Source organism: Desmodus rotundus, chromosome 1 (genome assembly GCF_022682495.2).
Source record: "Desmodus rotundus isolate HL8 chromosome 1, HLdesRot8A.1, whole genome shotgun sequence".
Classification (NCBI taxonomy): domain Eukaryota; kingdom Metazoa; phylum Chordata; class Mammalia; order Chiroptera; family Phyllostomidae; genus Desmodus; species Desmodus rotundus.
The window spans coordinates 36,507,648-36,520,630 of record NC_071387.1 but is presented as its reverse complement, the minus strand read 5'-3'; the positions used below and the strand labels follow the sequence as shown (position 1 = coordinate 36,520,630).

Here is a 12,983-nt window from a genome sequence, read left to right as displayed (position 1 = left end):
ATAAAACTGCCACTGTGCCCTGGCAGGCATGGCTCAGTAGGCTGGACATCCCTCAAACCGAAACCTTGCCAGTTTAATTCCTGGTCAGAGCACATGCCCAGCTTGTGGCCCAGGTCCCCAGTTGGGAGTGTGAGAGGCAACTAATCAATGTTTGTCTCACACATTGATGCTTCTCTCCCTTCCCTTCTCTCTAAAAATAAATAAAATCTTTAAAAAACATAAAAATGCCATCAACTTCTGAGTGTTGATTTTGTACCCCGCTACTTTGCTGAATTCATTTATTAGGTCTAGTAGTTTTTTGGTGGAGCCTATAGGGTTTTCTATGTGCAATATCATGTCATCTGCAAATAATTACAATTTTATTTCCTTCTTTCCAACTGAGATGCTTTTTATTTCTTCTTGTCTGATTGGTGTGTCTACAACTTCCAGTACCATGTTGAATAAGAGTGGGGAAAGTGGACATCCCTCTCTCTTCCTGATCTTAAGGTAAACACTTTTAGTTTTTGCCCACCAAGTATGATGTTTACTGTAAGTTTTTCATATATGACCTTTATTATGTTGAGGTATGCTCCCTCTCTATTTCCACTCCACTGAGAGTCTCTATCATAAATGGGTGCTGGATTTTATCAAATGCTTTTTCTGCATCTATTGATACAATTGTGTGATTTCTATCTTTCACTTCGTTCATGTGATGTATTTCATTTATGGATATGCAAATATCGCACCAGTCTTGCATCCACGGGATAAATCCAACTTGGTCATGGCATTATGATTTTTTTGATGTACTGCTGGATCCAATTTCCTAATATTTTGTTGAGGACTTTAGCATCTATGTTCATCAGGGATACTGGCCTATAGTTTTCTTTCTTTGTTGTATCTTTAAGCTGGTTTTGGAATTAGGATAATAATGGCCTCAAAAGGAGCTTGGAAGTTTTCCCTCTTCTTGAACTTTTTGGAATATTTTACAAAGGGTAGGTGGGACCCCTGGGACCTTCCAAGGGAAGTGCCATTCAAACTTCAAGGAAGATGATGGATGTGTCCCCCTGACCCTGCACCACTCATCTAAGTCTGCCCCCACACATCTGATTCTGTCCCAGATTATTCCCCTGAGCCTGGCAGGGCAGCGCCCCTAGTAGAAAAGCAGGTGGGGTCTCCACAGCCCAGTTTTTGGCTCTGCCAGAAACCAGGAGGGTGTTTCTGTGGCTGTCCTGTGAGGGGTTATGCACCAGTCTGGTTCCTGGGAAAGTGTATGGAATGGCCATACCCTAAAGCCAGTCTCTGACACTCCCTGAGGTTGACTATGGGGCTGTCTCCTCAGCAAGTATTAAGATGCAGGATGGGAGAAAAGTAAGGAAAAAAAAAAAGATTCAGGGTGGGGCAAGCAGGGTTCCAGTGGATAGGGCAAGTAGAATTCCAGAGGAATTGGCCAGCAGGATTCCAGAGGGTGGGGTGAGTGGTTTCCCATAGGGTGGGGTAACTGTTTTTCCCCAGGAGGGGCTTGCTCTTCTCAAGAAAAATGGTTGCCACAGTATTGAGGTTTGTCCCAGCACAGGGAACCCAGCAGCAGTTCCTCCACATCTCTCCCCGAAGCCTCCCACTCCAAACTCTCCTTAGACAACTCCAATCCATGCTGCTCTTCCTTCACCAGAGCCCAATGAGAAACCTGTGCTTTGGCCCCTAAGGAAAGACAAAAAGAATAGTGACTTTGTCTCCAGCAGGCTCCACTTCTCCCCAGCAGACAAAAAACCCCTCAGCCTTTCACCACTGGATGCTATTATCCCTTTTAGAGTGATCCCGCCTGATCCCAGCACTTTTGCTCTGTACTCCGGAGCCCAGTCTGGGGTCCAGGCTTCACTCCTCCCACAGCCGTGCCTTCCCTCAGCCTACTGTCTGTGGGAGAAGTGCTGGCTCCTTTCATGTCCCCACCCTTCCTACAAATCTTGAGGTGGCTTCTACCCATCCTGTCCTTGGTTAAGAGTCTCCTCTTCATGTAATTTTCAGTTGTTTATTTCAGGTGGCTGTTCCCCTCTTTATTTTTATTTCCAGTTTGGTTCTGGGAGGCAGTATAAGAAATATACTCCTACTCCACCGCTATCTTGATCCCCCTACCACCATAACATACCCCTTTTCACTTGTATCCAATAATTTTGCACCAAACAACAGCTTTATAGAAGATAGCAACTTTAGTCTTTAAGAAAACTCCCAGTCCTAATTTAATGGGGTTTTCTTTTTTTATAGTGGAAGTTGCTTGCACAGGAAAACAACTGAAAAGTGTTATTGCATATTTAATAACTAAGATTAAACATCACATATTTCTCAGTAAATCACAATGTTAAAATAGTCCCAAATAAGTACAAAATGTTGTAAATAATCTTTAAAACACTAATTGTTCATTCACTCGATAAATACTTGCATTATTCAGTATGTGTCAAGAACAATGGTAGGCACCATGGGATTAGGAGGTAAACAAAACAGCCCCTTCCCTTATAAATTCCTACAGTATGTGGTAGAAAGGATAAAGTCCACAAAAGCACGAAATGGTATGAGATTATAATTACTGATTTAATTTAGAATGGTGAGTCCAATCACCATCTAATGAACTAAAATTTAAATAAAAACCAGCCAGAGAAAAGCTAAGACAACTTGGAGCAATCGATTAGGTGTGCACTCCAAAGATGGTCACTGGAATGAATCCAGGCTCCACCACTTAACAGGTGTATGAATTTGATCATTTTACCAATCTAAATCCATTTCTTCATTCAAAAAAGAAGGGGACAGTCCTGGCTGGTGTGGTTCAGTGGGTTGAGTGCCAGCCTGCAAACTAAAAGGTTCCTGGTTCGATTCCCAGTCAGGTCACATGCCTGGGTTGCAGGCCAGGTCCCCAGCTGGGGGCGTGTGAGAGGCAACCAATCTATGTATCTCTTCCACATTCATGTTTCTCCCCCTCTCTTTCTCCCTCCCTCCTTCACTCCCTAAAAAGTAAATAAATAAAATATTTTTTTAAAAAAAGGGATAATAGTACTTTCATCATAAGGTTGTGAAGCCTTAAAAAAATGCATTATGCCTTCATAAGCCTGGAATAAATACTAGCTATTATTTTACTGTCATCAGTAGCCTTTTCAAGGGCCCAGAAGGGAAAAAATCTAGTGAGTGGTATTTGGGGGAAAAGTCACACAAATGGCTGAAATGTAGTGAATGAGGGAAAAGAGGTAAGTGTGGAGGAAAACATGAGGAGTCTATGAACGTGCTATCTAATTCAGTAGTCTAGGCACACGTGGCTATTGAGCACTTACAAAATGTGGCTAGTCCAAATTGAGATGTGCTATAAGTATAAAATACACCCTAGATTTTGAAGACTTAGTATGAAAAAAGTAAAGGATCTCAATTTTTTATATCAATTACATGTTGAAATAATTACTAGATTAAATAAAACATATTATTAAAATTACAGTAGTCAAAAGATAGAAGCAACCCAAGTGACCATCAACAGATAAACAAAGTGAGGTACATACATAAAATGGAATATTATTCAGCCTTAAAAAGGAAGGAAATAGGGAGAAAATGCAGACAAGTGTAATTGAACAACAATAAAAGAATTCAAAAAAATCATAGAAATATTCAAAAAATTCAAAAAAGAAAAACTCAACCCAACAGATGAATGAACATAAAAACAAATCACAAAATAAACATTGCCTGTAAAAAGGAGCTCAGCTTCACTAGTAATATGAGAAAGACAAAGTAAGTATTTTGACATTTTGGCTTTTTACCTACAGGATTGACAAGAACCTAAACATCTGATAACATCATTGTTTGAAACTAGTGGAAATGTAAGTTCTTGCATATACTATGAATGGTGGTGTTACATAGTTGTACATCCACTTTGAAGAACATTGTGTCCAGTGGGTTTGGCTGGGAGGGGGGGGGTGAGGAGAAAATGCAAACAACTATCATTTAACAACAATAAAGTAATCAAAAATAAAATAAAATAAAAAAATAAAAAGGAAGGAAATTTTGACACATGACCACACAAATGAACCTTCAGAATATACTAAGTGAAACAAGCCTGTCACAAATGGACAAATACTTTTCATTCCACTTTTATGAGATACTTAGAATAGTCAAATTCAGAGAGACAAAAAGTAAGAATGGTTGCTGCCAGGGGCTGGTGGGAGGGAGGTTACTGTTTAATAGGTACAGAGTTTCAGTTTTGCAAGATGAAAATTTCTGGAGATGAACAGTGGTGATGGTTGCATAACCATGTAAATGTACTTAATGCCATTAAACTGTACATTTAAAAATGGTTAAGATGGTAAATTTTATGTTTTACCACAATAAAAAATTTCATTTTTTTAAGCAGCTATGAACACATTGAAATTACATATGTGGCCTGCATTATATTTCTACTAGATAGCACTGTAATTATTTAAGTCATGGTAAAAATTGTCCAATATGACAAGATCTGGAACAGTAAGCCCTACTGCCCTAAGGCAGAGGTCAGCAAACCTTCTGAAAAGGTGTAGACAGTAAATATTTTCAGCTAGTGGCTGTATGATCTGTTATGAAAGCAGCCACACATAATACATACATGAATGGGCATGGCAGATTTTTCCCACGATGTTTTGCCATCCCCTGCCTTAAATCATCCACTGTAAGCAATAGCTCCTGCTGGCTCACGCTGTTAAATTTTCAGGAATTTTGTGAGCCAGTTTAGTATCGGTAGCTTAAAATCTACCATGGTAAGAGAATTTATACCATGGAAATCAGAAAACACTATAAATCTATTTTCCCTGAATAACTGGAACATTTACCAGCATTATATATTGACTACACATATGTAAAGAATTAACCTCTCTCATCCTGGCTGGAGTGGCTCAGTGGATTGAGTGCTGGCCTGCAAACTGAAAGGTTGGCAGTTCAATTCCCAGCCAGGGCACATGCCTAGGTTGCCAGCCAGAACCCCAGGTTGGGGGCGTGCGAGAGGCAACTGATCATCTCTTACATATCAATGTTTCTCTCCTTCTCTTCCTCCCTTCTTCCCACTCTCTCTAAAAAACTAAATAAAATATTTTTTTAAAAAAACAATTAACTTCTCTCCTATGTGTTTAAATTGTATTAGCTATGAACCATCTTTGAGAAAAATGAATACTCATTCAAATCATCTGTGTTTTGTGGTTCAAATGAAGATCCCCAGCTAAGAAAGGCAGTTCTAGAAGAATTATGTTTCAGCCAATACAAGTAAGAGTGATTGGCCCTGGCCAGTGTGTCTCAGTTGGTCGGGTGTTGTCCTGCAAACTAAAGGTCACAGGATCGATTCCTGATCAGGGCACATGTCTGGGCCGCAGGTTTGATCCCCAACATGATAGATGTTTCTTTCTCACATCAATTTTCTCTTTCTCTCTCCCTTCCCTTCTCTCTAGAATCAATAAAAGAAAAAAATATTTTTTGAAAGAGCGAATATCTTGAGGCGGTCAACAGTTGTGCTTGGAGAGTGGTGAACTAAGGGAAGAAATGGTTAAAACTAAGCAGGGAGAAGAAGGCAGGAAGTCATGAGACTACATATATACTGCACAGGAAAATCTCAAAAATTGGTAGTTATTAAATGTATGTTATTGTTCATAATGATCTATATTCATGTTAATAAATATTCACTAAGCCCATACCATGTGCTAGCCTCTGGTAACAATGGTGAACAATCACAGATCCTCTCTAGCAGAAAATAAGCATAAATCAAATAGTCACATAAATACAGAATTTAAATTGTGATGATTTATGACCAAAAATAGGGTGTTGCTAGAAAACACAACTAGGGAATCCTAATGTAGTATGGACAATCAGGAACAGTTCTTTGAGAAAGTAACCTATGCACTGAGATCTAAGGGATAAATGGAATGAGCAAAGAGTAGGAAGCAATGCAGGCAGCAAGAACAAATTTCACAAGTCCTAAGGCAGGAAAAAAATGTATCAGCAAATCAAGGAACTAAAAAGTCAGTATGGCAAGAGCCAAGTAATGAAGGAAAAAAGGCGGCATCAGAAAGGAGAGGTATCATACCACAAAGAGCCTCATGGCGACTTTAAATAATCTAAGATCAATGGGGAACCCTTAGTTTTACCTAGAGAATAACATGATCTGATCCACATTCTTCAGAGACTGCTCTAAGAATGAATGAGGGGGAGAGGGAGAGAAAAGTGGGGAGACTGACCAGTAGGCTACTATAGTTTCTAGGCAAGAGTGGAGTCAATCCTCAATTTTGTAAGCACCTACTTATCTATTAAATCCTCCACAGCAGCAATTTTTGGTCTCAGGACACCACTCTTACAAATTCAAAACCCCAAAGAGTTTTTCTTTATGTAGGTTACAGCTAATATATGCTACATTAGAAATTAAAACTGAGAGATCTTTTTAAACATTCTTTTAAAACACAGCTCATATAGGTAACATTCTTATTACATAAGTGACTACTTTTTCCCAGTATAAAGAGTAGCACTGTTTTAAATTTCTGCAGATCACTTCAGTCTTGTAATGGAAAACTGGATTCACAATTGCTGCAATAGCCCACACCTTACAGCTTCTGGAAAAGCGCGTTGTTCATTTTTGAAAATTAGATTGAGATACACAAATAACAGCTCTAAATTGTTATGAAAATAGTTTTGCTCTCATGGTCCTCCTAAAAGGGTCTTGGGCACCCCAAACCACATTGAGAACTGCAGCTTGAGTAACAGAAAGCCAAGTAATCAAAATGAGATACCACTTCACAGCAACTATAAAGACAGATGATAACAAGTGTTGAGGACAATGTGGAGTAATGGGAATCCTCATGCACTGCTGGTGGGAATGTAAAATGGTACAGCCACTTTGGAAAATAGTTTGACAAAAAGTTAAACATACAGCTACCATATGACCCAGCAATTCTGCTCATAGGTATATACCCACAAAATATGAAAACATATGTCCACAAAAAAACTTTTATGAGTGTTCACAGAGACATCTTCATAATGGTCAAAAAGTACGATCAACCCAAATATGCATCAACTGATAAACGGAGAAATAAAATGTGATATATATATATTTATACAATGGAATGTTATTCAACAATAAAAAGGAAGTACTGATACATGCCACAACATGGATGAATCTTAAAAAACATGCTATGTATAAGAAGTCACAACTTTTTAAAATCTGGTGTGTATTTTACACTTGCAGCACATTTTAAATCATTCCAATCATATTTTAAATGTTCAACAGGCAGACAGAGCTGGTGGTATGGAAGTGGATGGACAGCGCAAGCCTAGATCCACACTATAATGTCAAATGACGTTTGTGATAATGACCCTAAGGCACTGCAATTTCCTCTATCAGGAAAGGCTCAAATCCAGTATTTATAGTATTGATGTTATGTTACGCATGTTAATATTTTTCTAAAAGTTCCAAGTGATGAAGACATTTTCTAAAACCAGAATACATGTTCCCTGAGTATTTCAGTTAACTATATTTCAAAATTTTACACTATAATCTAGAGCACTACAAAATCCAAGAACAAAATCCAAGTTAGTCAGAAGTTATATGGGAGCTCCCTTCCAGTCTTTGAACTATTTTAATCAAACACACAGACACGCCCCCACCGCCCAGTCTTCTGGACTTTATCTTGCTTGCTGACACTTGGAAATCCTCAAACTGTTTCCTATAACAGATAATAGATAAACAGAAGAAAACAGTCTCACACACAGAGACTTTGTGCCACTTCACATTTATCTATTTTCTAGTATATTTACTTATGTTATGAAAACCCCTATTAATGAAACCAGCTTGAGAGGGCTCTCTCTGGAATGTGTGTATACCCATGCCTTTCTTCCCCCCTCAGGTTGCATCTTTACTTTTCTTTCCTAAACTCTAAGGGTCCCCACAAGACTTGCAACCAAGGGAGCAACTGACAGCAGTAGCTTGGCCTAGCTTTACCCCATGAACCTGTCTCCAAGGCCCCCTTTTCTGACTTCTCAGTGAGCCAAAGCATCCCAGCCTAGCTCTCTCCTGATGTTTCTTCTGTCCTAAGCCTACCTTGTTTCTCTGTCCCCGGCTTTAAACATACTCTCAAAAAAATCAATTAATAAGTGCATAAATAAGTGGAATAACAAATCGATGTTTCTTTGTCTTTCCCTCTCTCTAAAATCAATAAATAAAAAAATAAAGTAAAATGCTTTAAGTTGAAAAGTATAAGCTTTATTATCAACCTTGAACAAATAACATTTATCACACACTAACTGTATTTAGGTATCCTGTTTCTGCCTGTTGGTTACATACCCTCAAAAAGAAACCAAGGGAGAAAAGTAACAAAATCAATTACCACCTTACGACTTCTTTTACAACTGACCCAAGAGATTTAACGTAATTTCATCCAATCAATTACAACATGTTCATATTAAGAAATACTATTTCAGTATAGCGTTAAGGGAATTTACATTACATAGGAACACTTATTGAAAGAGTTTTTAAACTGTAGAAATCTTAAGCCTCCAATATTATCCTTTTGTGGGTCTCTTGCTTACCCCCTCTTTACCCCCTTTATAACATTACCTAAGAACTCTCAGAATCAAATAGTTCCCAAATTTTTATTGAACATTTTTATGGGACTCTTACTGTCATTAAATGTATTTCAGTAATAAACTTTAATCTGTAGCAAATAATTTAAAGCTATCGAACCATTCAAGAAAACTTCAGGCCCTGGCTGGTGTGGCTCAGTGGATTGAGTGCGGGCCCGCGAACCAAAGGGGTTGGGATCTCTTCCCAGTCAGGGCACATGCCTGGGTTGTGGGCCAGGTCCCCAGTAGGGGGCACATGAGAGGCAACTATGCACTGATGTTTCTCTCCCTCTCTCCCTCCCACTCCCTCTGTCTAAAAATAAACAAAATCTTAAAAAAAAATTCTAATTATAAATCATCTGAAAATGCTTTTCTTATTCTTGCACATTTTCCTGTATGAGCTTCCTTTAATAGAGCCCACAGGTAGTTCAACTTGTCTTCAGATTCTTGGTGCAGTGGTGAGCTTCAATTTTTATCATGTTTTCTGCTCCAAGAGAAGCACTTGTCAACATAAAAATTCACCTGCCATCAGAAAAAGTTGCTTCAGAAAGGCCTTGATTTCATCTACTAAAATTTTATTTTGGTTACAGAGCAGGAAAATTTAAACTTCCACAGAATTTTAAATCTAATTTCACTATCACAGAAAGTTTAAAAAAATCCTTACAGATACATCATACACTGACCTAAACCAAATTTTCTATTCATAGAATACTGCATCTTTCTAGTATTTTACAGTAAAATGCTTAAAACAGCCATAATGGTGGAGATCTGAACTAGAATCCTAAAAAAGAATGCCTAGGGCCTCCAAAAGTCAATATGGCTACTAGAATAGCTAAAACAAAAAAGACTGACACTACCAAATGTTAGCAGGATGTGGAGCAACAGAAATTCCCATGCACTGTTGGGGATTGTAAAATAGTATACAAATATGGCTTCTTGTAAAACTGAAGATATAATTACCACATGATCCAGTCATTCCACCTGTATAAGGACTTTAACATGAAAGATAAAAGCATTTGTCAAAAAAAAAGACTTGTACAAGAATACCCACAGGAACCAACTGAAAACAGCCCAGTTGACTGACCGCAAACAAAATGGACAACTTATGGTATTTCATACAATGGAAAGCAACACAGAAATAAAAAAGAAATATACAACATGAATGAATCTCAAAAACATTACGCTGAGTGGGGGAAAAAAGGCCTTTCCCAACGCCAGTTACGTAAGTTCTAGAAAAGGCAAAACTATTCCATGGTGAAAAAGAAACAAAAAAGTGGTTGATGAAGGAAAGAGTAACTGAACTGACTGGGAAAGAGTGGGAGGTAACTTTCTAGTCAATTATTAAGTTCTACAGCTTGATAAACCTTCAGAGAGTACACAGTTTTGTGGAAACTCAGAATGACAACAGTGGCCATTTCAGTGTTTGTCAACCCTACCTTGAAAGAAAAAAGTTTTAAAAAATTGAACTCAGATTAACGATACCCACATTGCTGAAGTGCTTTTTAAGGAGCACATGAACTGATATTTGAAACTTACTTTGAAATGCATCCAAAAAATAAAATGGACTGATATGATTTGTGTGACACAGCAAATACAGCAAAATGTTAATTGTACATGACTGTTCATTTCCCAATTCTTTCAACTTACCTTTATGTTGGAAAATAGAAAAATGTTAAGTAAATTTTTCATAACAAAACTTTGACAAAAAATATAAATATATATGGCCCTAACAGGTATGGCTCAGTCGGTTGGGTGTTCTGCAAAGCAAAAAGTAGCAGATAGATTCCCTGTCAGGGCAAATGCCTGGGTTGTGAGTTTGGCCCCAAGTCGAGGTGCCTGCGAGAGGCAACTCTCTCTCTCTCACATCTGTTTCTCTCCCTCTTTCTCCCTCCCTTCTCCTTTCTCTAAAAAAAATAAAAATTGTTTAAAAAATATGGTGATTCAGTAGGTGGTAAAAGTTTCTCTAAACTGATGCTGCACATTACTTACAACTTCACAAAACCTACCATCTTTTAGAACTGTATGTACCAATACCGCAAATCATTTACCGTCCCTGGGGAAACGTAGGTACATTTCAGGAATTGTTTCCTCCTAAACTGTTCACACTGTTTGACATCCCCAGAAGTCAATGCAATAGTTATGGAAAACATTCTGGGATGTATTAAACAATATGCTAAAGCAATCTGTTGGATTCTTCAAGATTTCTAATTAACTGTAAAGTTTATATTCCTGAATAGATTTTAAGTTGCAAATTATTTGGTAGTATTCTCCATTAACTCCAATTGTCCTCTATTACTAGACTGCAACCGCTAATACAGGAATAACACAGCTATCGCCCCTCTAAAATTAAACAAAAACCTACCCAATGACTAGCATCTAAGGTATGATAGATTAAAAAGAAAACAGCAAATCATCAATGAAAGTCATCAACCTTCCTCCTTAAGCCTAGTATTATTACTTAAGACGTGGCTGAAAACAATTTCTATGACATAATTTTTAAAAAAACAAAGAATGAAAAAGACTTCAGCAATCAAAACGCATAACTAAATATACACGTGCCTCATACCGCAGAATCCACCTTAACCCTCAGATAGGTAAAACAATGAGCACCCCCCTTTTTTATTCAAGAGACAAAAATCACAGACTGGGCTAGAGAACCCTCGCCCCAGCCCGGAGCCAGACGGTAGGTCCCTTTCCTTTGTGCGGAGCAGCGGGGAGGCGGCTGGGGGCGGGGAGCTGGGGGTCGGTGGAGGCCGAAGCAAGAAGGGGGCGCGGAAGGAAGCACTGCCCGCGCGTCCCACAACAGGCCGCGCGGCACTGCCACAAATCTCTGCGGTGTCCCGAGGAACAAACCCACGAACTTGGGTGTGATCTAACTTGGATGAGCCCGGGAAGAAGGACCGGGAGCACCTCCGAGAACGACCCGCGCCCAGGCCCCCGCAAAATCACATCCTCCCGCGGTGGGCAGAGGTCCTGCCGCTACCCCCGCCCCAGCCCAAGCCCAGAGCTGCCCTTACCTGCTGGACAGAGCTATTCTCTGGCACAGCGAACTCCTCCTTCTCCTTCGGGGTCTTCACAGTGACTTTCATGATCTTGGGCTCCGCGGAAGCAGCGGCAACGGGGGCGCCGCCACCTTCAGCCGCGGTGGCGCTGTCCTGGGAGTTCGGAGGGCCACCGCTTTCACCACTCTCGGCCATGGCGGCGGCTGCAGTGACTCAGGAGGCAGCAAGTGAGTGAGGGGAAGCCAGTAGACGCCAGAGCCGGCTGGCCCGGACACCGGAGAACGCAGGACGCGCCGCCTCAGTGGCAACGGACGAAGGGCCGCCCTATGAGCGATGTGCCGCAGACCTGGGTGTGGGCTTCGGAGCAAGTCTGATCTGTCTGACGCTCAGCAGCCGTCGTGTGTTCATATGCCGCTGGGTCGCAGCGACATCCGCAGCAGCCGCCGCTTCCTCCTCCCACTCCCCGCCCCCACGTTACTCCCCTGGCGCCGCGCGGGGCACGCCGGGTAACGCGGTTGGCGGCGTCGCCGAGTCATGCCTGACAGAGCCGTCTTCGAGTGCCGGCTGCTTTGCTTCCCCTTTCCCGCTCCATGGGTCAGAGTGTAAGCACAGCCAAAGTTAAAGGCTAAAAGTAGAGTGGGGTGGGAGAGATATGTTCACTCTTTTCACTACTTTCACCAAAAAATAGATTCCAGGGTTCTGAAAGGCACTGTCACGGCGCAGGGGGATGACGTAAGTGCTAGCGAAATTACTAGAAAGGGCTGGACCAGTGGGCGCTGTGGCGGTGGCTGCGCTTGCGCTTTAGCAACTCACGTGGTTCCCCACCCCCTTACGTCATACACCGCGCGGCCGCTCTCAATGGGCCTGGGTGTTCTTCCCGTAGCCGCTGGGACTTCAGGTCTCTAATGAATGTAGGGGGGAAAGTTGTTATTTTAATATGCTTAATTTTTATTTACTTGGGAGATTTAAAATACTTGATCTTACTGCGCGGAAGTTGGAAGCTGAGTTAATGGAGGAAACAGCCTCGTAACCAAAGATGTAGTTAGTAGACGCCTGTGGACTCCGGGGTCTCTAATGAATGCAGGAGGAATATTTTATTATTTTACTATGCTTAATTTTTGTTTACTTAGAAGATTTAAAATGCTAACTGCCCAGAGCGCGGGAGTTGGAACATGAATTAGTAGAGGAAAGAGCCTCATAACCAAAGACGTAGTATATCTGTAGCCACCCTGCGCAATCCCGAGGAGTCATCGCTCCCTGGTCAGGGCTTCCTGCCCGCGGGTCTAACCCGTTTGTTCAGGTGATCAGGCCACGGTGTTGATTGGCCTCGGCGCCCACGCTGACATCCTTTCACGAGCACCTCCGAATTTTCTGTCCCAGTTGGGTAAGCACTATACCCCAAAATGT

At 40.8% G+C, this 12,983-nt stretch overlaps 1 protein-coding gene across 3 annotated transcripts in view; it reads right to left on the bottom strand.

The window, feature by feature from the left end:
• Window positions 1-12,266, bottom strand: part of UBQLN1 (ubiquilin 1) — a 44,034-nt gene extending 31,768 nt beyond the window's left edge. For all 3 annotated transcript variants that reach the window (XM_024560002.3, XM_024560003.3, XM_024560004.3), the window contains exon 1: window positions 11,592-12,266. In XM_024560002.3, the coding sequence (XP_024415770.1) occupies window positions 11,592-11,771 (180 nt within the window). In that variant the 5' untranslated portion in view covers window positions 11,772-12,266. The remainder of the gene's footprint in view (window positions 1-11,591) is intronic.
• Window positions 12,267-12,983: the final 717 nt, after the last annotated feature.